The sequence below is a fragment of the Ornithorhynchus anatinus genome, chromosome 5 (genome assembly GCF_004115215.2).
Source record: "Ornithorhynchus anatinus isolate Pmale09 chromosome 5, mOrnAna1.pri.v4, whole genome shotgun sequence".
Lineage (NCBI taxonomy): Eukaryota > Metazoa > Chordata > Mammalia > Monotremata > Ornithorhynchidae > Ornithorhynchus > Ornithorhynchus anatinus.
This window is the reverse complement of record NC_041732.1, coordinates 16906330-16934033: the sequence shown is the minus strand read 5'-3', so window position 1 is coordinate 16934033 and position 27704 is coordinate 16906330. Positions and strand designations below refer to the sequence as shown.

General features: G+C 46.1%; 1 protein-coding gene across 4 annotated transcripts; it reads left to right on the top strand.

Annotated features, from left to right (window-relative positions):
• Positions 1–27436, top strand: LOC100083904 (lamin-L(III)-like). Of its 4 annotated transcripts, none has more exons than XM_029064516.2 (11): positions 1–126; positions 4553–4709; positions 7306–7431; positions 9961–10131; positions 11786–11911; positions 17512–17732; positions 18528–18750; positions 20180–20287; positions 24039–24158; positions 26396–26497; positions 27303–27436. In XM_029064516.2, exons 1-11 carry the CDS (start codon positions 59–61, stop codon positions 27336–27338), a joined length of 1458 nt encoding a protein of 485 aa, XP_028920349.1. In that variant the 5' UTR covers positions 1–58; the 3' UTR covers positions 27339–27436. The 4 variants fall into 4 exon arrangements, with proteins under 4 accessions (XP_028920349.1, XP_028920352.1, XP_028920350.1 ...); XM_029064517.1 differs by having other exon boundaries at positions 36–234; XM_029064518.2 differs by lacking the exon at positions 1–126 and adding an exon at positions 3377–3460.
• Positions 27437–27704: the final 268 nt, after the last annotated feature.

Sequence of the window (27704 nt, the reverse complement as noted above, 5' to 3'; positions counted from 1 at the left end):
GGTGGCAGTTGGTGGCAAACAGTAGAATCCTTCTCAGGGCCTTGGGCTCTCCCTCTGGATGAGTGGATTAGAGCAATTCAGAAGAACTGAGGACGGAAGGCATCACTTCCCACATTTCCCTCACAGGTGTGAAAAGCCTACTTTTCCTTTCACTCCTGAGTGAGATTTTTCAATGATGAAGAGAAAGGCAAGGACACAACATATTAAAACTGTACAGAGTTCTTCCCAGCAAAGGTAGGACCCGTTTGGGGTGGAAAGGGGAATGTTTTTGGTTAGGATGGCCAAATTTTGGCTTTGGAGAAGGACGGGAAACTAGCTGCGGTTGGTAGTTCCCCTTCCCCCCAACTCCAGGTCCCCCCAACATCCTGACAATCCTTTCCAAGAAAGCAATGAAATGAGACCATATAATAATAATAATTGCAGTATTTCTTAAGTGAGAACTATGCGCCAAGCACTGTACTAAGCAGTGGACTCGATTCCAGTGAATCAAGGTAGGTTATAAACCCTATCCCATAAGGGGCTCAGAGTCTAAGTAGGGTAGAGAGCAGGTATTGAACCCTCATTTTACAGCTGAGGTAAGTGAGGCACAGAGAAATTAAGTGACTCATTTGAGGTCACACAGCAGGCAATAATCACCAGGATATTTATAAAGCACTTACAATGTCTTAGCACCTTGCTTATCCATGGGTAGATACAAGATAATCCAGTCCGAAACAGTTCCTGTCTCCTTGGGGTCACAATCTAAGGGTGAAGGAGTGTTAACAGGTAGTTTATTCCCATTTCACAGATGAGGAAACTGAGGCTCAGATTTTTTTTTAAATGGTATTTGTTAAATGCTTAATATGCACCAAACACTGTTCTAGGTGCTGGACACTGTTCTAAGCACTGGATATTAAATTACTTGTCTTCCAGGAAGCCCAATTTAAGTAGGCCTTCAGATGTGTTAGATTCAGCAACCAAGCTCCCACAACAGTGGATTTTCCAGGATTATAACCCAACTCCATCAGACTTTGTTCCTAGGGATGAATTTCTTAATTCTGACCTGCACCTAACATTACCTATGGAAAGATAACTGTAAAATGAGGGCTGAAATGAAGGTATGTCAAGTTTCACCCAGATGGAAAGATTGTAGAAATAGGGGACAATGAGACAACTGACTTGAGAAAATAAATTCTGCATAGACAACCTTGTTGTTTGCTACCCTAGATTTCAAGGGCATTTTTTATGTACCCAGAGAGATGAGATGCCTCAGTTTTCTCCTGGCCATTTGGGGTCTTCATTTCAGACTGTTCTGGAATCAATCAATTGAATTTACTGACTGCTTACTGTGTGCAGAGGACTGTACTAACTGCTTGGGAGAGTACAATATAACAACATAGCAGAGTTGATAGAGACGTTCCCGGCCCACAGCTTGCTTACAGTCTAGAGGGGGAGGCAGACATTAATATAAATTAATAAATTACAGATATGTACTTAAGTGCTGTGTGGCTGAGGAAAGCGTGCATAAAGGGAGCAAGTCAGGGTGACACGGAGTAGGAGAAAAGGAAACAAGGGCTTAGTCAGGGAAGGCCTCTTGGAGGAGATGTGCCTTCAATAAGGCTTTAAAGGTGGGGAGAATGATCATCTGTTGGATATGAAGAGGGATGGCATTCGAGGCCAGAGGCAGGATGTGAGCGAGAGGTCGACAGGGAGATAGTACAGTGAGTAGGTCAGCATTAGAGGAGTGAAGTTAGTGGCCTGGGTTGTAGTAGGCGAGCAGGGAGGTGAGGTAGGAAGGGGCAAGATGATTGCCTCTTGTCTTTCCCCACTCCAGTCCATACTTCACCCTGTTTGCCCAGATCATTTTTCTACAGAAACACTCAGGACTTTTCCCCACTCCTCAAGAAACTCCAGTGGTTGCCCACCCACCTGCGCATCAAACAAAAACTCCTCACCACTGGCTTAAAAGCACTCACAACCTGCCTCTAGCCTGGAACACCCTCCCTCCTCAATTCACAACATTGGTGAAACCTGCCCTTTCCACTCCAACCAACTGCTTCCATGTTAATACAATCACTTATCCTAGCCCGCCATGATGATTCTATCAGCCGCCTCGCTGACCTCCCTGCCTCCAATCTCTCCCCACTCCAGTCCATACTTCATTCTGCTGCCCACCTCATTTTTCTACAAAAATATTCAGGCAATGTTTCCCTGCTCTTCAAGAATCACCAGTTGTTGCCCATCCAACTATGCGTCAAACAGAAACTCCTTGCCATGGATTTTAAAGCAGCAGCACGAGGCATCGCATGGGCTAGTGGATAGAGTATGAGCCCGGGAGTCAGAAGGTCATGAGTTCTAATCGCAGCTCCTCCACTTGTCCACTGTATGTCCTTGGGCAAGTCACTTCACTTCTCTGGGCTGCCCTTGCCTCATCTGTAAAATGGGGAATGAGACTATGAGCCCCATGAGGTAACCCAATTGCCCAGGGCCCTTCTCCTCATCACCATTCCCCTTGAATCCAATTGCTCACCCCCTCCCCACCCCCACGTGAACCCAAGTACCCCACCCCTTCTCTTCCCCTCCCCGGGTGAACCCAGTGGCCCACCCCTTCGCCCTCCATCAGTGAACCTAATTCTCCTCCCTTCCCCCAGGTGAACCCAATTAATAATGTTGGTATTTGTTAAGTGCTTACTATGTGCAGAGCACTGTTCTAAGCACTGGGGTAGATATAGGGTAATCAGGTTGTCCCACGTGGGGCTCACAGTCATAATCCCCATTTTACACTGAGGCACCGAGAAGTGAAGTGACTTGCCCACAGTCACACAGCTAAGTGGCAGGGCCAGAATTCGAACCCATGACCTCTGACTCCCAAACCTGGGCTCTTTCCACTGAGCCAATTACCCTCCCATTGTCCCCCGCCTCCCCACCTCCTCCCCAGGTGAACCCAACTGCCCGCCCTTTCTCCTCCCCTCCTCCAGGTGAATGTACTTTCCAAGTGCTTAGTACAGTGCTCTCTGCACCCAGTAAGCGCTCAATAAATAGGACTGTTTCTCCACACCTCCCCCAGTGAAGCCAATTGCCCACCCTTCTTCCTTCCCCCCGCCCCCTCCTTCCCGGGCCTATTTAAGCGTGGGGCGGCTCCCTCCCCGTGGGGGTGGGACAGGGTCAGGCCCCCGCCCGTCCCCGGAGGCCTGGACCTCCCCGCAGCCGCCCTCAGGGCTGGGCCCCGAGGTGGCCGGCTCCATTGGCCGCCAGCACGGCCTCCTGGCCCGGCGCGAGCGGCGGCGGCCGTTGGTTGGCGCGAGGCGAGGCGAGGGGCGGCGCGAGGCGGGGCGCGGCGCGAGGCGGGCCACGCGGGCGGCTCTTGGCGGGAAGGCAGGCGGGCGGGCGGGCGGGCGCGCATGCTCGGTGCCGCCTCCGTGGCGTGCCGTTAGGTGCGCAATCCCGAGAAGCGGGAGAAGCTATGGTGGAAGTTGGCCAGGTGGGACAAAGGCCTCGGGAAAGGGCGAAAATGGGGTCGTCGTCTAAAGGGATGAGGGACCGCAGGGCTCTCCACCTTTTCTCGGATCCCTATATTTGCGCCTTTGTGGTTGGCGCCCATTTCCCCCCCCCCCCCCCCCCCCCCCCCGTCAATCCTGAAGGAAGTCCGCCTTTGGGGCCTAGGCCCGAGTGTCATGGCCACCTTTCACCCCCCTCCCCCTTTTAAGCGCTAACCATGCGGCGAGCACTGTACTAAGCACCCGGGTAGACACAAGGTGATCGGGTTGGACATAGTCCCCGTCCCACCTAAGGCCCACCGTCTCAATCCCCCTTTTACAAGTGAGGTAACTGAGGCCCAGTGAAGTGACTTGCCAAGGTGATGTGTCTGAGGTACAGGGAAGTGAAGTGATTTGCCCAAGGTGAGGTAACTGAGGCACGGAAAAAAAGTGACTTGCCCAAGATGAGGGAACTGAGGCACAGAAAAGGAGTGAAGTGACTTGCCCCAGGTGGGGTAACTCTATCTCTCCATCCTTTCTCTCTCCCCCCTTCCCTCCCCCACCCTTCCATTCTGCCCCCCTCTTTCTCACTTTGCCTCTCCCCCTCTTATCCCCTCTGCTTTTCTCCCACCCACCATATCTTTGGGGATACGTAGAGATCAGTGTGGCCTAGTGGAAAGAGCACAAGCCTGTGAGTTGGAGGATCTGGGTTCAATCCCCGCTCTACCAGTTTCCTGCTTTCTGATCTTGGGCAAGTCACTTAGGTTCTCTATGCCTCAGTTTCCTCATCTGCATAATGAAGATTCAATGCCTGTTCTCCCGCCCCTCTAAACTACAAGCCCCCTGTGGGACGGGGACTGTGTCCAATCTGATTAGCTTGAATCTACCCCAGTGCTTAGAACGGTGGTTGGCACATAGTAAGGGCTTAACAAATACCATAGTAATAGGGTGAAAACATTTGCTAGTGTACAACTAGTAACTATGTTATCGAAAGCAGCCATACAACAAAAACTTGGGTTAACATTTCCAGTCTCTGATAAAATGCAATGATTAAGAGTAATAATTTCAATGACTTTTTTGGAATTTTTTTTTTGAAGGAATATGGAGAAGGAATCTAATTTAAGGCTGGCAATGGACCATGTAAAAACTCTGGAGGCTCAGCTGAACTCCAAGGAGACTGAACTGGCAACAGCTTTAAGTGAAAACCAAAACTTAATGGGTGAATGTCAAGAATTAAAAGAACAAAAAGCCAAGGTAAGTAATACGATGATGTTGTAGAATTTGTATACTTGCGTAGGCTGGTACGGTGAGATGGGTCGGATTTATTTTGACACTTGATCAGTGCATTCATTTCTGCCGTATCCTCAATCAGCTAATCAGTGGTATTTATTGAGCACGTACTGTGTGCAGTACTAAGTGCCTGGAAAAGTGCAACCGAACAAAGTTTGTAAACATATTCCCTGCCCACAAGGTGAAAGCAGCATGAGAAGCCTCAGTGCCCTCATCTGTAAAATGGGGATTTAGACTGTGTGCAACCCGGGTAGCTTGTATCTACCCCGCGCTTCATACAGTGCCTGGCATCTAGTCAGAGTTCAAGTACCAAAATTAGACATTAGTGCAAGAGGTGCCTGACGAGTTGATGCGACTCAAGTTCTGATAATTAGTCGAGGCTTACTGGAGGAGATTTGAAGGGTGGAGAGGGCGAGGTCGGGTGGCTATTACTTGGCCTAGTGGAAAGAGCACGGACCCGGAAGTCAGAGGATCTGGGTTCTTACCCCAGCTCTGCCACTTGCCTGTTGTGTGACTTGGGGCAGGCCAGTTCACTTCTCTGTGCCTCAGTGACCTCCTCTGAAAAATGGGGATTCAGACTGTGAGCCCCATGCAGGACAGGAACAGCTTCCAACCCAATAACCTTGTTTTTACCCCAGTGCTTAGAACATGCTTGACCCATAATAAGCGCATAATAAATACCATTATTATGAAATAGAGAAGAAGAGAGCGTGAGGTTGCACTGTGGGTAGCCCCTGTACCACACAGGTAGGTCCAAGACAGCCCAGCCCCTGAGGTGCCACCTTCATAACCCGATTCATGACCGGCTCTTAGCTGGAGCCACCTTGGGTTTCCGATGGGAGCAAAAAGTGCAGCAGGGCACCTACATTCCCTGTGACAGCTGCAAGTTCCCCTCTGAGGTCCCTTAGGTCGTGCTAAGATCGGGACCTAAGATCGGGACAACTGACCCGGCTCCCATCTTCTCCCCGGAGTCCCATCCCAGGATTCCCCAGGTCACTTCTGCTAGTGGATGGTCCACCGTGTCACAGGTGGCCAGGGGATCGAAGAGGATCAGAGCCCATTGAACACTGCAGTTCATTGGTCAGTAAGTTAACTGTATTTATTGAGGGCTTACTGTGTGGAGAGCACTGTACTAGGTGCTTGGGAGAGTACAGTAAAGCAAGAAATGGATACATTCCCTGTCCACAACGAGCTTGCGGTCTAGAGGGGGAGACAGGCATTAATGGAAATTAATAAATTACAGCTGTAGACATAAGTTCTGTGAGGGGGGGATGAATAAAGGGAGTAGGTCAGGGAGACACAGAAGGGAGTGGGAGAAGGGGAAAGGAGGGCTTAGTCAGGAAAGACCTCTTGGAGTAGGTGGGCCTTCAATAAGGCTTTAACGTTGGGGAGAGTAATCGTCTGACGAATATGAGCAGAGAGGCCCTTCCAGGCCAGAGGCAGGACGGGGGTGAGATGGCGGCATGATAGACAAGTGAGAAGGTTGGCATTAGAGGAACAAAGTGTGCAGGCTGGATTGTAGTAGGAGACCAGTGAGGTGAAGAAGGAGGGGGAAAGGTGATTGAGTGTTTTAAAGCCAATGGTGAAGTGACCAGAAGAGATCAGGGAGGTGAAACGCAGGAAAATCTGACCATGTGGGTCAAGAAGAGGGTTGGGGGAGAGAAAAGGAATATGGCAGGTGGGCAACTCTGTCAGAGTTTGGACAAGAAAAGTGGGAGGGAGCTGTGGGACCCAAAGAGAATTTTTATTTTTTTTGGTAGTACGACAGTCTTGAGCATGTTTTGAAGGGAGAGGCATTGAAGGTAGCGGTAAAGTCTGGGAAAAGGGAAGGAGCAGTGGATCTGAAGAGACACACAGAATGGGTCAGAGGCATAGATAATCAGTGATATTTATGGAGTTCTTACAATGCAGAGGACTGTACTAAGTGCTTGGAGAGTCCAATGAAATTAGCCGATACGTCCCCTGCCCTTAACAGTCTAGAGGTAATGGGATTGCGTGGCTGAGTAGGTGGGAAGGCTTTGGAGGGGGGAGGGGCATTGGGGGCTTCAACATGGCTTAATGAATGGAACACAGGCCTGGGAGTCAGAAGAACCTGGGTTCTAATCCCGGCTCTGTCACTTGTCTGCTGTGTGACCTTGGGCAAGCCCACTTCACTTCTCTGTGCCTCGGTTACCTCATCTGTCAAATGGGGATTGAGTGTCAACCCCATATGGGACAGCAACTGTGTCCATCTTGATATAACTTATAACTACCCGAGCGCTAAGCACATAGGAAGCACTTAACGAGTACCATAATTATTATTGAGGAGAGAGTTAAATATTTGGAATAGTTGATGGGAGAGTTTTGGGGGAGGAGGAAAAGAGTTATCAGAAAAGAGCTGAATTAATGGGAGGAGCAGAGTCATTGGAAGGGGCTGAAGCTGGTCGAGTATGTGGATTTCAGGCATCTGTGTTCAGGTGCATGGGTGGTAGTGGACAGACTGGTTTAAATAGATTTAATTTGTCTTGTTTTCAGTTTTCCAAAGTAAATTGTGTGCTTTTTGTCTTGTTTTTTTCCTTAGCTTGTGACAGTTCTGGGAAATACCAAGAAGCGTCTCAACAGCGAAAGACTGGAGAGGGTTGACTTAGAGAACAAAGTGAAAAACTTAGAAGAAAAAATATCATTTCAAAAGTCTGCATATGAAAATGTATGTATGAGCAATTGGACACAATGATGCTTTGGAACTGATAAATCTAATCATTTTTCGGGTGGTTCTTTTCTCATGCCTTCAATCTTACGATTTAAGGCAATGACTCTCTCCCCCTTCAAAGCCTTATTGAAAGCACATTTCCTCCAAGAAGGCTTCCCTGACTGAGCCCTCCTTTCTTCTTCTACCTCTCTCTTCTGCATCACCCTGACTCGCTCCCATCATTCATCGCCCCCCTCCCAGCCCCAGAGCACTTATCTGTATCTGTATTTATTTATATTAATATCTGTCTCCCCCTCTAGACTGTAAACTCGCTGTGGGCAGGGAATGTGCCTGTTCATTGTTGTATTATACTCTCCCAGTGCTTAGAACAGTGCTCTGCCCAGAATAAGTGCTCAGTAAATCCAATGGATGGAATGAAGAAGTGAGCAAGAAAGTTCTTGGTGTTCATAGGTGGAGGGGGAGTTGAATCATTTTTCTCTGATTTAAGGGCTATCCTTCCAGCAATAGCAAAAGTTTGATCTGTACATTGCTGAGACTTATGTTAATAATAATAACAATAATAATAAAGAAAATAGTAATAATAATGGTATTTGTTAAGTGAGAAGCAGCATGGCTTAGTGGATAGCACCTGGGCCTGGGAATCAGAAGGTCATGGGTTCTAATGCCGGCTCTGCCACATGTCTGCTGTGTGACCTTGGGTAAGTTACTTAACTCATCTCGGCCTCAGTTACCTCATCCGTAAAAATGGGGATTGAGACTGTGAGCCCCAAGTGGGACAGACACTGTGTCCAACCTGATGAACTTGAATCTGTCGAAGTGCTTAGAACTGTGCTTGGCATATAGTACGTGCTTAAGAACTACCATAATTACTCAATCCCTGTCCACATAGGGCTCACAGTCTAAGTAGAGGAAATAGGATTTAATTCCTACTTCAAAGATAAGGAAATTGAGGCCCAAAGAAGTGAAGTGACTTTCCCAAGATCATAGAGGAGACAAGTGGTAGAGCCGCTATTAGAACCCAGTTCCTCTGACTCCCCGGCCCGTGTGCTTTCCATTAAGGCTGCACTGCTTCCCCAGCTTTCTTGAGTGTCAATAATCAGTGTGGAGTTAGTTGTTTTTTTAGGGTGCTTTTATAATATAATCATTCCATATGTCTTTTGCCCACGTTCTCATCAATCATCAATTTATTGAATGCTTCCTGTGTGCAGATTGCTGTCCTAAGCATTTGGGAGAGTACAACAGAGTTGGTAGACATGTTCTCTGCGAGCAACGAGTTTACTTCAGAAAGGTGAAATTCAGTAGCCTCTGCCAAGCGAGGGTCATTTAATTGTACTGTTTGGACTGTAGCTTAGATGTTCTCTCCAGCCTAATAAAGACAATTCACTATTATGTTTTCTGGAGAATTATAAATTCCTCAAACACCTGCACTATGAGAATTTTCTACAGATCTATGAATTCAAGTCTTTGGTAAGTGTTTAGTATCAAACACTGTACTAAGAGCCGGGGTAGATTCAAGTTCATCAGGTTGGACACAATTCCCGCCCCACATGGGGCTCACAGTCTAAGCAGAAGACAGGTATTGAATGCCCATTTTACAAATGAGGAAGCTGTAGCACCGAAGTTAAGTGACTTGCCCAAAGTCATAAAGCGGGCAAGTGACCGAACCAGGATTTAGAACCCAAGTTCCCTGGCTCTCAGGCCTGGGCTCTTTCCACTAGACCACCCTGCTTCTTCTAGAAAATTTAAATTCAGGCTCAACTGTCCTCTGTTATATTCTGCCTTCTTCTGTTAGGATTGGAGAGGGGAAAGTCCTGCCTGGCACAGTCCCTCTTCAGGAGTGAAATTGAAGGAGGTTGCAGACATTTCAAAGTAGGACTCTTCTTACTAGCTTGGAAGAGTTGAAACCCACCGTTCCATCAGTTGTATTTATTGAGTGCTTACTGTGTGCAGAATGCTGTAGTAAGCACTTACTGATCAAGCAAGAACTCAATCAATCAATGGTATTTATTGAGCACTTACTCTGTGCACTTGGGAGAGTTCCCTTCAACAGAATTTGCCGACACATTCCCTGCCCATAACTCATTAGCTACTTTAAGTCTAGTTAAAGTAGGTAGTTCTTTCCAAATAGGTAAGTGCTTGATTTAAGCACGGGTGGATCTGGGTGGATCTGTGGTTTAACAAAGAAACACTCTTGGCCTAGTGGGTAGAGCAGGGGATTGGGAGTCAGAAGGACCTGGGTTCTAATCCCAGCTCTGCCAAGTATCTGTTGTGTGACCTTGAACAAGTCATTTCACTTCTCTGGGCTTCAGTTCCCTCATCTGTAAAATGGGGATTAAGTTTGTGAGACCTGGGTGGGACAGGAACTGTGTCCAACCACATTATCTTGTTTCTACCGTAACGCTTAGAACGGTACCTGTCACATAGTAAGCTCTTTACAAATACCATTAAAAAGTGGAGCCTTGTTATTTGAAATTACTAAATGTTTTCACTGACTATTGATGCGGTAATATTTTTTTTTTGCTTTAGGAGATTCAAGAAACCAGGAAACTTTATGAAATCAAGCTTGCAGAGCTTGAATCTGGGAGACAAAAAGGTCTGGAAAACAACTTAGCCATAGCTTTGCAGAAAGTGAGACAAGAAACTGAAGGACAGATCCAGGAGTTCAAAAATGAGCTGACAAGGATTTTCAACATGAGAGTGAGTTTTGTAGAGGTTGTGAAATGGGTGGAAATGTAGCTGGAGTGTAATTAAAGACTTGCTCTTGAATGTTTCTATAACAATTTTTTTATGCTATGTGTTAAAGCACTTACCATGTGCCAGGCACTGTAGTAAGCGCTGAGACAGCTACAGCTACAAGGTTGGACACAGGACTTGTCCCAAGTGGGATTCAGTCTTAATCGCCATTTTATAGATGGGGTAAATGAGGTCCAGAGAAGCGAAGTGACTTACACAGGGTCACCAAGACAAGTGAAGGAGCTGGTTTTAGCACCCAGGTCCTCTGACTCCCAGGCCTGTGCTCTGTCCACTAGGCCATGCTAACGCTGAGTAGACTGTAATGTCATCATCAATTTGTGAAGCTATCATTTCGCGGGAACTGATGAATCTTTAACAATTACTTGTCGCCTAGTATTTCACCATAGGTAGATGAATAAGTGACTGAATCAGATGTGGGCTGATGTAATTTAATACCTGATTAAAGAAAAGCAGTTGAGGAGCACAGAAACTCAAAGATCAAAATTGCATCAAAGCAAGTATTTGTTTGGGTTGGTACATGGTCTTGGCCTTTCCCCAGTTTCTGTTATGGCTTGTGGTATTATATTATCATTGGATCAGGCCTGGAAAAATCATTTTTCTCTGTTTCCAGAGGATCATGGGGAGCGGTTTTCTGCTTTGGGGCATTTTGTTCATATTTTAAAATGATTTTGCAAACATGAAGTTGCAGAGGACCAATTTTTCAGATAGTTTCCAGAATTTTTGCCCATCATCTCCAGTATCCACCCCTCTTCCTTACCACACAAGAAGCAAGAAGTTGACAGAACCATTAGATGTCTGCAAAAGAGGAAGAATGAGTCCCATTTCCAAAGACTATTGGGTAGATAAGCGAGCAGCTAGATTCCATTTGGATCTAAAGATGGGATGGAAAATTCTTTCTTTAGGCTACAAAGCACTTAATACAGTACTCTGCATATAATTAGCACTTGATAAATACCACTGATTGATTAAAAGCTGTAGATTTACAAAAGCAAGCGATGATGATAAATGAATATGGGACATTTCAGTTACGTAAAATCAAATAGACAGCTAGTACAATCAAGCAGTACTGATTTTCTTTTTCATTGTATTTTTTAAGTGCTTACTATGTGCCCGACACTGTACTGAGCGCTGGGGTAGATCCAATATAATTGGGTTAGACACAGTCCTTGTCCCACATATGGCTCACCATCTTAATCTCTGTTTTACAAAGGAGGTTACTGAGGCCCAGACAAGTTAAATGACTTGCCTGAGGTCACACCACAGACAAGTGATAGATTAGAACCCAGATCTGACTACCAGGCCATCAGATTTTGACATGTTGCTTTTTATTACCTTATCCCAGTCATATTTGGAGACCAATTTACTCCTATATCATTTCATTATTTCTTTTTTACAAAGATGTGACCCTACCTAAGAGAATATCAGTTTATAATTGTGAAAGTTAATTGAAATATTTTAAATGGCATCAGCCGCATGCTGCTATCCAAGTCTCCTTCCATGGCCTCGCTCAAGACCGACTTCAACCTTGCATGGAGTCTCTGCCATTCTCTGGAGATGTATTTGCAGTAGGCATTCTAATTATGGTGATTTCTCTTAGATGGAGAATACTCAGCTTTATGCTGAGAAAACTAGAACATTTGCCCATGCTGCTAGAGAAGAATTGATGGAAACAAAATTGAGGATCGATTCACTGATGTTGCAGCTTAATCAAAAGCAAGCACAGGTAGGATCTTAGGCACTGAATGCTTCCATAAGCCCAGTCGGGTTTCATTTGAAATGAGTCTCATGCATAGTTTTCAGGCCTGAAATTAGGGTCTATAAGTTTAATTTTTTTCTGGCCCATGTTCACCCCCAAAAAGTGACTCATACCTTGCAATTTGTGAAAATCCTGGCTCATGCAAAAAAAAAAGTGACATATACAGTGCAGTTTGTAATAGAACAGGGCTCACCTAAAAAAAATGACTCATACAGTGCAGTCTGTGAAAGTACATTACCAAGAGGCCTTTGAAATGTCCCATGAGAAATCCTTTGCTGAGTTGTACTTTCCAAGCGCTTAGTACAGTGCTCTGCACACAGTATATGCTCAATAAATATGATTGAATGAGTGAAATCCTGGCTGTGTACCATTTTCCTGTTTGGGAATTGCTCTTAGTCATGCCAGAAGAGCATGTCCATATCTGTAATTTACTTATTTATATTAATGTCTGTCTCTCCCTCTAAACTGTAAGATAATCATGGGCAGAGACTGTGTCTGCTTATTGTACTCTCCCAAGTGCTCAGCACAGAGTAAGCACTCAATAAATGTAATTGAATGAATGAATGGAGAGGAAATTTGTGACATAGTCTTAAATATTCTAAATTGCCTCTTATAAACCTTTATCCCAAACTGTCCATGGGGACCAGGGGAAAAGGGACAATCAGTAGTGTAACTTGTTCAGTAAAATTGCCCTTGGGTTGGGCTCTTTGAAGAGCCCCATGATTTTGGAATCTTTTGTCAGTAAGAAAGAGGTTAGCGTTATTTGTGGACTACAGGTTCACCTAGAGGAACTGTAAAGTCGTTGTGGGTAGGGAATGTGTCTGTTCATTGTTCTATCGTACTCTCCCAAGTGCTTAGTATAGTGCTTTGACACAGTAAATGCTCAATAAATTCATTCAGTCGTATTTATTGAGCATTTACTGTGTGTACAACACCATACTAAGTTCTTGGAAAGCACACTTCAGCAATAGAGAGAGATAATTCTTGCCCACACCAAGCTTACAGTCTGGAAACCAGTGGTATTCGTTAAGCGCTTACGGTGTGCCAAGCACTGTTCTAAGCCCTGGTGAAGATATAAGGTTATCAGCTTGTCCCAGAAGGGGTGCACAATCTCAATCGCCATTTTAGTTAAGTGACTTGCCCGAAGTCACTTAGCTGACAAGTGGTGGAGCCAGGATTAGAACCCATGACCTGTGACTCCCAAGTCTGTGCTTTTTCCACTGAGCCTTGTGGATCGAATGAATGAATGAACTGAAAATGAACCTGAGAGAGGGGAGATAGCAGCATTGTCCTGTTGCCTCTTCCCATTTCCCGCACATCCCCCTCATCCCCGTCATGTTTCTTGTCTTTGTCACCTCCTGTTCCACCTCTTGTGGATGATCCCGAGGATGATTCAAGTGCTGAGTTGCCTGGGAAGGGCTATGTCTTTAGCCAGGGATGGGAAGGGAAGCAACCAGGTCTAGTGGATAGAGCTCCGGCTTGGGAGTCAGAAGGACCTGGGTTCTAATCCCAGCTCCACCACTTGTCTGCTGTGTGACCTTGGGCAATTCACTTCACTTCTCTGGGCCTCAGTTCCCTCATCTGGAAAATGGGGATTTAGAGTGTGAGCCCCATGTGAGAGAGGGACTGTGTTCAACCTGAATAGCTTGTATCCACCCCAGCACTTAGAACAGTGCTTGACACATAGTAAGCGCTTAACAAATACAATTATTATTATTATTATCAATTCCCCACTTTCTGGACTAGAAGAGTAGTGTAAAATCCCTGTGGGCAGGGGAGCATGTCATTCATGATTCTGTACTTCTTAGGCATGAAGTATGGTGCTCCCTATGACCTTGAGAAGCAGCACGCCTTAGTAGATAGACCACGGAGTCTGGGAGTCAGAAGGTCATGGGTTCCAATCCCCGCTCCACCACTTGTCTGCTGTGACCTTGGGCAAGTCATTTCACTTCCCTGTGCCTCAGTTTCCTCATCTGTAGGGGATTAAGACTGTGAGGCCTATGTGGGACAGGAACTGTGTCTATCCCAGCACTTAGAACAGTGCCTGGCACATAGTAAGTGCTTAACAAATACAAGTGGCAGAAGTAGGATTAGAACCCAAGTCCTCCTGAATCCCAGGCCCATGCTGTGTCCACTAGTCCATGCCTAGGTTTGTCAGATATTATTATCCTTGGCATCTGCGGGGGTCAAGGGCACTCAGACCGGAAGCCAGAGAAGCACTGGACAAATTGGTATTCATATTACCCTTGAGCTTTCTTCTCCATTAGAATGGCTCTCCAACAATTTGTTTTCCATATTTCATTCTTCCCTGTCATACAGAGCCCTAGGGCTCAAACCGGCTTTTCTGTCGCCTCAACTCTCCCATTTGAGTTTCATAGCACCTGCTGAAAAGATAGCGGGCTCTCCATTTCCCTCTTCTTTGCCTAATATCTAGGTTAGCTTCTCACTGAGTTGTTTAAATTCCATATGGTCAGAGGCTACCTCTGGTTGCCCTGGTGAATTGGTGTCTTCTAAAGAGTTGTGATCTGAGTTTTCCTCTATTTTCAAATTTTGGAAAAGCTGTTAAGAACCTAGGGGTGAGCTTCAGATGGGAAAGAGACTTGAAGGTTGTAAAGAACCCTCCCTGGAGCCTATGTGCTCTCGTAATATCCCGGCTAGATTACTGTGTCAGCCTTCTCTCTGATCTCCCTTCCTCCTCTCTCTCCCCGCTCCAGTCTATTCTTCACTCCGCTGCCTGGCTCATCTTCCTGCAGAAACACTCTGGGCATGTCTCTCCCCTTCTTAAAAACCTCCAGTGGTTGCCTATCAACCTCCGCACAAAACAAAAACTTCTCACTCTAGGCTTCAAGGCTTTCCATCACCTTGCCTCCTCCTACCTCTCCTCCCTCTCTCCACTGTCCACTCCGCACGCTTCGCTCCTCTGCTGTCCACCTCCTCACCGTTCTCGCCTATCCCGCCGTCAATCCCTGGGCCACGTCCTCCCGCGGTCCTGGAATGCCCTCCCTCCTCACCTCCGCCAAACTAATTCTCTCCCCCTCTTCAAAACCCTACTTAAAGCTCACCTCCTCCAAGAGGCCTTCCCAGATTGAACTCCCCTTTTCCCTCTGCTCCCTCTGCTCCCCCTCTACCCCCCTTCACCTCTCCTCAGCTAAGCCCTCTTTTCCCCCCTTTCCCTCTGCTCCTCCCCCCTCCCTTCCCATCCCCTCAGCACTGTACTCGTCCACTCAACTGTATGTATTTTCATTACCCTATTTATTTTGTTAATGAGATATACATCGCCTTGATTCTGTTTATTTGCTATTGTTTTAATGAGATGTTCATCCCCTTGATTCTATTTATTGCCATTGGTCTTGTCTGTCCGTCTCCCCTGATTAGACTGTAAGCCCATCAAAGGGCAGGGACTGTCTCTATCTGTTACCAATTTGTACATTCCAAGCACTTAGTACAGTGCTCTGCACATAGTAAGCGCTCAATAAATACTATTGAATGAATGAAGTTTACTGTGTGCCAAACACTGTTCTAAGTGCTGGACTATGTGCCAGACACAGTTCTAAGCGCTGGGAGAGATACAAGTTAATCAGGTTAGGCACAGTCCCAGTCCCACATGGGGCTCACAGTCTTAATCCCCATTTTACAGATGAAGGAACTGAGGCCCAGAGAAGTGAAGTGACTTGCCCAAGATCACACAGCAAGTGGCCGAGCTGCGATTAGAACCCACGTCTTTTGACTCATGCTCTTGCCACTAGTCCATGCTGTGGTTTGTCAGATATGAAGCAAGCAGGAGAGAGTTCCTGGCCAGAGGCGAGGGAGGGAGATGATGGAGTCCATCCAGTGGTTGAGGCTCATTTCCCTTTGATGAGAGCTGAGCAAAGCCTTGAATTACGGTGGATCCTACCATGTGGTCCAGTGACATGGGGTCATCACGGTTCTTGGCCTGAAATACTTGGTGTCCTTCCAAAGAATGAGAAGTTTTCCCATCTATTCTTGGCCCCAATTATGATTCTCGAAAGATAGGCATCATACCCATAGTGGAAACAGACTAAGGGAGATCGATAAAGCCCAGGGTCCAGAACAAGTCAGTTCTGGAGCTGTCTGAATCATTCATTCATTCAATCAATCGTATTTATTGAGTGCTTACTGTGTGCAGAGCACCACCCTAAGCATTTGGAAAGTACAATAGAAGAGAAGCAGTGTGGTCCAGTGGAAAGAGCCTGGTCTTGGGAGTCAGAGGTCATGGCTTCTAATCCCAGATCCATCGCTTGTCAGCTGTGTGACCTTGGGCAAGTCACTTCACTTCTCTGGGCCTCAGTTACCTCATCTGTAAAATGGGGATGAAGACTGTGAGCTACGTGGGACAACCTGATTACCTTGTATCTACCCCAGTGCTTAGAACAGTGTTTGGCACATAGTAAGCGCTTAACAAATACCAACATTATTATTATCATATTATTACAATACAGCAATAAAAACAGGCAATCCCTGCCTAAAATGGGCTTACATTCTACAGGAGGGTGATAGACATCAATACAAGTAAACAGGCATCAATATAAATAAATGGAATTATAGATATATACATGCATACATAAGTGCTGTGGGCCAGCAGGGGAAGAGCGAAGGTAGTGAGTTGAGCTTACATGGAAGGAAGGAGGAACTGAGAAAAAGGGGGCTTAGTCTCGGAAGGCCTCTTGGAGGAGGTGTGCCTTCAGTAGGGCTTTGAAGTGGGGGAAGAATGATTATTTGGCAAATTTGAGGTGGGAGGGTGTTCCAGGCCAGAGGTAGGACATGGGCCAGGAGACAGCGGCGAGGCAGTTGAGAACGAGGCACAGTTAATACCAGAGGAGCAGAGTGTGTGGGCTGGGATGTAGAAGGAGAAAAGGAGGTAAGGTAGGAAGGGGCAAGGTGATAGAGAGCTTTAAAGCCAATAGGGAGGAGTTTTTGTAGGATATGGAGGTTGATAGGCAACCACTGGAGATTTTTGAGGAGAGGGGTGACATGCCCTGAACATTTCTATAGAAAGATAATCTGGGCAGCGGAGTAAAGTATGGACTGAAGTGGGGAGAGGCAGGAGGATGGGGAGTAAGAAAGGAGGCTGACGCAATAATCCTGTCGGGATAGGGCGAGTGGTTGTACTAACATGGTAGCGGTTTGGATGGAGAGGAAAGGGTGGGTCTTGGCGATGTTGTGAAGGTGAGACCGACAGGATTTGGTGCCGGATTGGATTTCCGGGGTGAATGAGAGAGCAGAGCCAAGGAGGGCACCAAGGTTACAGGCTAGTAAGACGGGAAGGATGGTTGTGCCGTCTACAGTGATGGGAAAGTTCAGAAGAGGACAGGGTTTGGGAAGGAAGATAAGGAGCTCTTCTCTGGGACATAGGACATGCTGAGCTTTGAATTCACGGGATCCCAATCCAGATGATGTTGTCACCCTATTTAGAGATTCCACATAAGATCACATTTCACCAACTCTGCAGAATCGAGTCAATGATTTTTTAACACTCCTGTACCGGATGCTTTTTGGGTTCAAGTATTTACCTTGTCCCAACCACTTCTGTGTTTGGCTTGTTACAGAATTCTGCTCTGGAAAACCAAGTTAAAGAGCTGGAAGAAGCTCTGAAATCTGCCCATCAGAGGCACCAAAGTCTTGCTGATGAGAAGGCTCAAGAAATAAGAGCGATAAGATCACAAATGGATGCCCATCTGGAAGAACACGAGAACTTACTTGATGCGAAGCTCGCATTAGATCTGGAGATAAACATATACCGGAAAATGCTGGAAGGAGAGGAAGAGAAGTATGAGGCTTAAACTGGATTGATGGTTGAGGTCAGGGAATTTGTGTCTGTTTATTGTAGCACTGTACTCTCAAGCGCTTAGTACAGTTCTCTACCCACTGTAAGCACTCAATAAATATGAATGAATGAATGAATTGATCCATATTCAACAATCAGTTCGTCAGCTAAGGAACTTCAGTCCCTCTCTAGAGATGCAGCTATCTGTTACCTCGTTACTCAATGGAAGAATTGCTTGCATGGAACGTCATATGGGGTTCAAGTTCATTTATCAGTGGTGTGCATGGTGTAGGGGATAGAGTACGGGCCTGGGAGTAAGAAGGTCATGGGTTCTATTCCCAGCTCCATCACTTGTCTGCTGTGTGGCCTTGGACAAGTCACATCACTTCTCTGGGCCTCAGTTACCTCATCTGGAAAATGGGGAGTAAGACTGTGAGCCCAATGTGGAACAGGGACTGCCTACAACCTGATTTGCTTGTACCCACCCCAATGCTTAGTGCAGAGCCTGGCACACAGTAAGCGCGTAACAAATTCATCATCATCATGATTATTATTATGCCACTGGGAGCTGCTCAGAATCAGGAAATCGATCCTGATTTCCTGTGGATCAATCCCTTCTTTAAGTCTGTTGATGGGAAACATTTTTCATGAGTTGGAGTTAATTGCTCAGGTCCATATAAGGCTTTTTTTTTTCCAGCTAAAATGTCTTTTTGCTATCATAACTCCCTGTCCGAGATGTGAGGGAGGTTCCAAAGTCCGACTGGAAATATACCCTACTTGATGTTATTGTCGCCCTAGGTTCAAACTATCCCCCAAAGCAGCAAGTGGAGGTCGCTCCCAAGGCCCAGTGAGCACCAGCCAGGGATCCCGGAGGAAAAAGAAGAGGAGGCAGGAAGCGCTGCTGAGGGAGCACAGTGACAGCGTGTGGCCTCTCCCCTGCTACGCTGCATCAGGAAGTGTGTGTGTGGAAGAGATTGATAAGAGAGGAAATTTTGTCCGGCTGAAAAACAACTCTACCGAGGTATTTCTTCTCCTTCCCAGTTAAGCAGCGGTGAAGGTGGAACCTTTTTCTCACCAGGTGATGGGGGCAAGAGGGCCTAAAATCGGCGAGCAGTTAGGGGGAGGGTCCCGATCCCCCTCGGGAGTCCCCGGGCCTAGAGCCACACCCTGCCAAGAGAAGGCAAGGACCTTGGGGCTCCACCCCAACCCTTCTGACGCCATGGCTAGTAATAATAATTGTGGTATTTGTTAAACACTTACTGGTTGCCTGACAGTGTAGTCAGTGCTGGAGTGGATACAAGCAAATCGGGCTGGAGCCGGTCCCCGTCCCACATCTGCTCACAGTCTCAATCCCCATTTTACAGATGAGGGAAGTGAGGCCCAGGTAAGTAACAGGCACAAGGTCACACAGCTGACAAGAGGCAGAGCTGGGATTTGAACCCATGACCTTTTGACTCCCAGGCCCAAGTTCTAGCCACTACGCCATGCTGCTTCTGTCCAGCTGTGAGCACGAGGAACTGATGGGACTCAGCCAGGGTGTTAGGGACGGGATGAAAATAGGAGAGGCGGGACTGTGGTAGCAAGGACTGAGGTGGAGCCGGGTACCTCAGCTACTCCTCAAGCCCACAGAGGATCTCTACCCCTCTGGCCTTTTTTAAAAATACCAAATTAGCCATTCTGAAACTCTGGAAGTGGATGCGCTGAAACAATTTTGGAAACACAAAATGCAAGATGCATTGTGTGAGAAGGGGTTATACATTGCTCCCGTCTCTCAAGAACTCTCTCCCACAGGCTGGTCCACAGAGTCTAGTCTGGAGTGGTGTTCAGCAGTTTCCTCTCAGTTGGTTGCTTTTCGTAACCAAGAGGAAAGCTGCTTGGGAAGGAATGTGACTTATTGGATGGAGCAAGGGCCTGGGAGTTGAAAGGACCCAAGGTTCTAATCCCGGTTCCGCCACGTCTGCTCTGTGATCTTGAGCAAGTCACTTCACTTCTCTGGGCCTCAGTTACCTCATCTGGAAAGTGGGAATTAAGAGTGTGAGCCCCATGAGGGACAGGGACTGTTTCCAACCTGATTAACTTGTATCTACCCCAATGCTTAGAACAGTGCTTGGCACATAGTAAGCGCTGAACAAGTACTATTATTGTTATTGTTTCATCCTTGTGTCTCTTAATCCTCCCTGATCACAGCTGGGAGGAATAGTTTTTACCTAAAGTCAGTGTCCAAATGTGATTTTTATTCTGGAATTCAGTTCCTGCATAACTTCCTCAGATCCTTCTTGCTTTTATCTCAGCACGATCCTTGACTGGATTGTCATCCTGCAGGCGGTAGAACTCTCTGGTTACACAGACTGTTAGAGGCTTGGAAGCTAACCCTTCCATTTTCAGCATTCTAAGGAATGCCCTTGTTACCGTGTTCTAATCTTAAAGGATGTGAAAATTGTCATTTTTAGGATCAGCCATTGAATGGATGGATACTTAGAAGACAACTTGGAAATTTATCGGAGAGTATATATAAGTTCCCCGCCTGCTTGGTACTTGCAGCTGGCCAAGTAATCACGGTAATCTGCAAACTTCACTGTTGAATCGTTCATTTTGGATTCTAACCAAACCTTTGAGCATCTGGTTATCTAAAGTTAAATACTGGGGCCATCGAGGAATGTGATATTGGACTCAAGTGCTGACTCTCAGACTTCTCAGCAAATGATGCTTGAGACAGGAGCTTTGTTTACGGCAACTTTTATTTGACTGAAAATTGGCAAAAAGCAATTTGCTCTGTATGTAACTCTGTAGCCTCTAAAAACTATGAGTTGGCAGAGGACTCTTTGAAGCCCTCTCATTTTTAATAACGGTATTTTGAAACTTAGTAGTTTTAAGATTTTAAGTTCTGTTTCTTGGCCTCTAATGATTCCTGGACTAGTATCCCCAAAAGACTCTCAGAGACCCAAGCCTGACCCTCTCTGTCCTGTAGATCAGGCACCTCCTGGATCCTCTCCTCTTCCCCCACTTTGTCCTCCCCTCTCTCCCCTACCCCCACATATAAGTAGCATTTCTTTGCTGTCGCTTGGGCAGGAAAATTGAGGTGAAAAATTCCCACAACTTTGCTGGAATTTTTAGAAAATGCCTGGTTAAACACTGCCCCTTTGGATATTCAGTCACAGCTGGAATAATAGAAGCCTTAGATGTAAAAATAAGTCAGTGTAGGTGAAAGTTGGATTCTTTCTCCGATCTTTTGAGGAAGCCTCTTGGATCTCTACAGGGAATTCAGGGGACCTCCAGGGTAGCCTGCCATTGCACTCTAGGGGAATGGGAATTACATAAACCACCAAATTTAAAAAAATCCAACAAAAGAGAACTACCAAACCCTTCTTGATGTATCACTCTGGCTGAGGCTGATTTTTATTGGATGCAATAGCGGCTCTTCCTGGAATTTTTAATATCCAGAGTGTTTATAACTTGGCATCCACCCCCTTCACAGCTGATATTTGAAGTCCTTGGCTGGCAGCCAAGCAGATCAGAGATACGATCAAAAAATATTCACAGCGTATTGGGAAAATAGGTTCCATTTGCAGTCAGAACACCAACAAAATGGGGAAAAGCCAACTCTCTCCTGGCTTTTTGCACTTCTGCAGATGGCGAACGGCCGTGAATCGTGGGGTGAAAATATAGTAGCGATTTGTCCAGAGTATCTAGCAGACTGCATTCGAAGTCATTTTTGAGGCAAGCTGTATCCAGGCTCCTTTGCAATTAATGGCCCCAAGAATTGTGCCAAAATTGAAGGCTACTCAGGTTCTCGGGGTCATCTAGTATCCCCGATTCATCAAAAGCACACAGTCTTAACATGGGACTGGGGGGGTGGAGGGAATTCAGGGCTTAACTTTCCCACCTACACTTGTGACCTACACTGCTCTGCTGGGGGTTGGAGGAGCCCATTTGCCTCTAGGCCAGAATGATGACCGGAACTTTTGTCTTGAGAACCCTTATTTTGAAAGGCTTAAACTTGGGTGTCAAAATGACAGAAAATCTGCTGAATCCTTGGTTGCCATAACAGAGTCATCTTACGATTTTATTCCCATTCGTTCGACTTGGAAAAATCTTGGCAGATATGCTTTTCTTTCCTCTCCTCTCCCCCACCTTAGACCTTGTGCTTAGCAGAGACTTCATTTTTCCTAGAAAAGAATGAAGGTCTGGAATAGCTGTCAGAAGGCAAGCAATAACTGTGGGATTTGTTAAGCGCTTGCTAAGTGCCAAGCACTGTTCTAAGCGCTGAGGTAGATACAAGGTAATCAGGTCAGACACAGTCCCTGTCCCACAGGGGGCTCACAGTGTTAATACCCGTTATACAAATGAGGGAAATGAGGCCCAGAGAAGTGAAGTGACTTGCCCAAGGTCACACAGCAGACATATGGTAGAGCTGACCTCTGACCTCCAGGCCCATGCTCTCAGCCTTCTAACAATAAAAACGATTGGTCTTGACCAGTTTTCCTGGAGCCAAACTTACCCAAGAAGGTAGCACAGCAAATTTAATAGGGACCCAAATGTGGAGTAAATATTAGTATATTTCCCTTTGCTTCATCATCCCTTTGGTATCACTATATGCTAGACTAGCACTCTCGTGCGTGTATAAAGATAAAATTTAAAAAAGTTCCCAGATGGCACTTTGATATTCAAGCTGTTTTTCCTCTCCAAGTAAAATGTCGTGGGTGTAAATTCTTAAGATACAATGACATGATAAAATGTGGTTTTAGAGATCCAAGCGCACCACCAGTAACAACCAAATTTCAACTGTCAGCACTGAGATTTGAGCACTTGTGAAAGAACTGCCACCACTGAGATTTGAGCACTTGTGAAAGAATTTATGCTGGTGGCTTGGACAGCACCACTCCCGCTTTCTCTTCCCTGCCAGGCATGTTCCTCCTGGGCACAGAGGGCAGGAAACCAGTAAGTGGGCAAAAGTAATAATAATAATGATAATATTTGTGGTATTTGTCAAACACTATGTGCCGGGCACTGTACTAAGCGCTGGGGTAGATACAAAATCATCAGGTTGGACACAGTCCCTGTCCAACAGAGGTCTCAGAGTCTTAATTCCCATTTTCCAGAGGAGGGAACTGAAGACTTGTGTCTTACCCAAGGTCATACAGAGGACAAGTGGTGGAGTCAGGATTAGAACCCAGGTCCTTCCGACTCCCAGGCCCAGGCTCTAGCCATTAGGCCTCGGTGCAGCACATGGCAAAAAAGAAGGAAAGGGTTTTTATCTGCAGGACCCATTTACAGCTGAGGGGATCACAGCATATTGTGAGGCTGGGCCGACGAGTTATGATGCCATGGTAGCCACCGGTCTTCGCCAGGCACGTTAACCTGCTCCTTTCCTGAGGTTTATCCACGTCAGGGAGTGCTCTGGAAGGTTCTAGAGACCTTCATCCTAGGTGGTGTGTTCTCAACAGGTTTCCCCTGCTGCCAGAACCAGAATCAGAGCCAAAGGTCTCTGATTCCCAGGCTCTTTTCCGTGGACCCAAAATAGGGGCAGTTAGGCATTCATACCCATCCTCAGCATGTAGATATCTGTGTTCAATAGCATGTACTCAATAATTTATACTGCTATTTTAACTTGGCATATTTGCTCTATTACCGATCTTATGTTAAGTTAATGAGAGGGAGAACAAAGGTCTGTCTTCTTAGAGAGGCAGTGTGGCTTAGTGGATAGAGCACGGGCCTGGGAGTCAGAAAGTCCCAGTTTCTAATCCTGACTCAGCCACATGTCTGCTGTGTGACCCTGGGCAAGTCACTTCACTTCTCTAGGCCTCAGTTACCTCATCTGGAAAATGGGATGAGTGTGAGCTTCATGTGGGGCAGGGACTGTGTCCAACCTGAATAACTTGGATTTCCCTCTGTGCTTAGAACAGGGCTTGACACAGAGTAAACACTTAACAAGTACCATAATAATAATAATTATTATTGTTACCTGAAAACGGGGAGTTAGTTGCCAAGATAGTCTATTACAATCAAAATAGTCTATTACAATCAAGAAGGGACTGCCAAAAGCTTCATAAAGAACAAGAGGCGAAAAAGCCAACAGTACCAGGCGCTGGAAACATTGAACATAACACAGTAAGGCACAGCTTTTTGTGTATTTAACTTTAGCAGGGGTTTTTTCAGTCACACAAATACTCATGGTTGAATTACTCTAAGCGGAGCCTTTGAGTACAAAGGACAGTTAATCATCTATAATTCCAAATCATAGTGGCATACAGGGTCATGTTTGGTACATGTTAGCTAGCCAAACACTTCAACATTTCTTCTTCTCTGAAGATATGGGCTGCTGGAGCTGGTGTGAGTCCAAATCCACCCACTGACTTAGTATGGGAGTCGCAGAAGTCCTGGGGAGCAGGAAACTTCGTCAGAATTACGCTCGTCAGTGCCAATGGAGATGTAAGTAGCCCCCATCTGGCTGCCTGACTTGCAGTGGGAAGAGAGGTAAAGCATCTTAGTGGAAATGGCCCACTGCCATTTCCAGCCTGGTCCCCAAACCCCTCAGAAGGGATTGGTGCAAAACATCCGTTGTGGCTGTTCAGTAAATGTGGCCTCTAAGTTCATTCATTCATTCATTCAGTCGTATTTATTGAGCACTCAATGCCTGGGAGAGTACAGTAGAACAATTACATCTACATCTACATCTCCCAAATCTACATCTCCCCCGCTCTCTCCCCCTCTCTCTAGGCTCGCATCTCCTCCTGCCTTCAGGACATCTCCACCTGGATATCTGCCCGCCACCTAAAACTCAACATGTCCAAGACTGAGCTCCTTATCTTCCTTCCCAAACCCTGTCCTTTCCCTGACTCCCCGTCACTGTGCGGAGTACTGGACTAAATGCCTGGGAGAGTACAGTAGAACAATTACATCTACATCTCCCAAATCTACATCTCCCCCGCTCTCTCCCCCTCTCTCTAGGCTCGCATCTCCTCCTGCCTTCAGGACATCTCCACCTGGATATCTGCCCGCCACCTAAAACTCAACATGTCCAAGACTGAGCTCCTTATCTTCCTTCCCAAACCCTGTCCTTTCCCTGACTCCCCGTCACTGTGGACGGCACGGCCATCCTTCCCATCTCACAGGCCAGCAACCTTGGCGCCATCCTGGACTCTGTGCTCTAATTCACCCCACACATCCAATCCGTCACCAAAATCTGCCGGTCTCACCTTCACGATATCGCCAAGATCCGCCCTTTCCTCTCCATCCAAAGTGCTACCTTGCTGGTACAAGCTCTCATAATATCCCCAATGTATTATTGCGTCAGCCTCCTCTCTGATCTCCCATGCTCCTGTCTCTTCCTGCTTCAGTCTATTCTTCATTCCGCTGCCCGGGTCATCTTTCTACAGAAACACTCTGGGCATGTCACTCCCCTCCTCAAAAACCTCCAGTGGTTGCCTGTCAACCTTTACATGAAGCAAAAACTCCTCACTCCTGGCTTCAAAGCACTCCATTACCTGGCCCCCTCCTACTTCACCTCCCTTCTCTCCTTCTACAGCCTACGCCATACACTTCGCTCCTCTGCCACTCACCTCCTCACTGTTCCTCGTTCTCGCCTGTCCCACCTCCGGCCCCTGGCCCATCCTACCTCTGGCCTGGAATGCCCTCCCTCCTCACATCTGCCAAACTAACTCTCTTCCCTTCTTCAAAGCCCTAGTGAGAACTCACCTCCTCTAGGAGGCCCTCCCAGACTGAGCCCTCCCTTTCCCTCTGCTCCTCTTCCCCTCCCCATTCCCCCTTCTCCCTCCCTCTGCTCTTCCCCCTTCCCCTCCCCATAGCACTTGTGCATATTTGTATATATTATTTATTACTCTATCTTGTTAATGATGTTTATATACCTATGATTCTATTTATCTTGAAGATCTTGAAGCCAGACTGCTTGTTTTGTTTTGTTCTGTTTTGTTTTGTTCTGTTTTGTTTTATTGTCTGTCTCCCCTGTTTAGACTGTGAGTCCCTTGTTGGGCAGGGATTGTTTCTGTTGCCAAACTGTACATTCCATCTGCTTAGTACAATGCTCTGCACATGGTAAATGCTCAATAAATGTGATTGAATGAATGAATTAACAGACGAATTCCCTGCCCACAATGAGCTGACAGTTTAAAGGGGGAGAGATGAGCTCATGGTGACAGGGCCGCAGATCTGGAGTGGTAGTTCTGTGGGAGGGAGACCACAATCTTGGCCTTTCACCTCACAAAATTCAGTCTGTCCTGAAAGGTTTTATCCTCTCCATCCAAGAGCCACTCTCTTGACCCAGGGGCTCCTAATGCTCCAACTTGACTATTCTATCAGCTTCCTCACTGGGTTTCCTGTTGCCAGCTTCACCCTCTAGTCAACTGCCTGACTGCCAATGTGGACAGTCTCCCACTTCCTCTTACCTGTCAGTCTTTGGTTCCTTCCATTGAGGAGGCTGGAGTGGGAAGGAACTACATTATCCAAATGATTGAAATTAGTGTATTCTAGGTGTATTTATCTGGATAAATTGAGTCGAAGGCCCACAAGCTGTATTGCATGGCAAAATTGGCTCTTTAGACAGAGATATTTCTTTCTGGGTATGTGTGTGTGTGTCTTAATTCAAAACTTTGTTATAAGTCTACTTCACAGCTATTTTCCTTTTTTATTATGTGGAATATCCCTTATAGGAAATTCCAACTCGAAAGACTGAACGTCTCCCTAGAGAAGGGAAAGGTAATTCTGATTTAGAAGGTAACCAATCTAGCGGGATGGAAGAATCTCATCAAAAGGTAAATAGACAGTGGGGTTTGGTTTGGAAAGGAAAGGGAATTTAGTGGGTTTGGGTGACCTTTAACCTGGCACTTGAGGGAATAAGGAATGCCCATCTCTTGCTTTCATGCTTCTGACCTAAGGAAAGAAAAAGTTGGGTGACTTCATTTATTTTTGCTTTTCATGTTTGGGTTTAACTACTGTTTTCTGTTTCAAACATTAACCATAAACCCAAAACACAAGTGGAAAAACACTCGACTGACTTTTGGCAATCCAGACATTGGCTGTGTGTGCATTCAGCAAGTGTCTTCTGGGGAACAGATTTGCTTTAGCAGTAAATACCTTACCCTCAGCAACAGAGGAGCCCTGTGGCCTAGTGGAAAGACAACAAAGAAGTGAATGACACCGATAATTAGCAAAGAGCATGTTTTGGCAGTTATTAGATGCTTACTATGTGCCAAACACTATAGAAAGGGACTGGAGTGAATAGAAGATACAGTTCCTCTCCCAGATGGGACTTAGTCTAAGGAGGAGAGAGAACATGTCTTTAATCCCCATTTTACAGTTGTGGAAACTGAGGTGCAGAGGAAGTGAAATGACTTCCTCAAGGTCACAAAGTGGACAAGTGGCGAAGCGGGGATTAGAACTCAAGTCCTCTGACTCCCAGATCTGTGCTCTTTCCATTAGGCCGTAGTGTTTCTCGCCTGGTAAAATCCTGGAACTGAACCCTAAATATAATTTCCCCCTTGGGTTCTAGGAAGCCCTGTTCTTTCCTTGAACTGACTTGAAACATATGCATGACAGGATGTATTCTCTCTTTTTCAGAATTTTGAGCAAGATCCAGGATGCCTCATTATGTAAATGCCTTGGGAAAAGAGACCCACTGTTTTGCCAGAAGCTTCTGTCTTTAAATTCATTAACTGCATTTGAAATAATAAAAAATAACTCGTTCAGTGTTACTTACTGTGTCAAAAGGGAAATATTTGAGTTGCTCCAAATGGTTCTTGAGGAAATTTCAAGACAAAACAGTTCAAGTGGGCCTTTTGGGTTTTCACATCCCATTTGCTCATTCAAATGGTATAATGGGTTAGTAATACCCATCTTTAAAGATGATATATTCCAGATCTCACTAAACTGCTTTGAGACACTAAACACCAGGGGATAGGCAGAGTGTATTTTATTCATTCATTCATTCATCCAATCGTATTTATTGAGCGCTTACTGTGT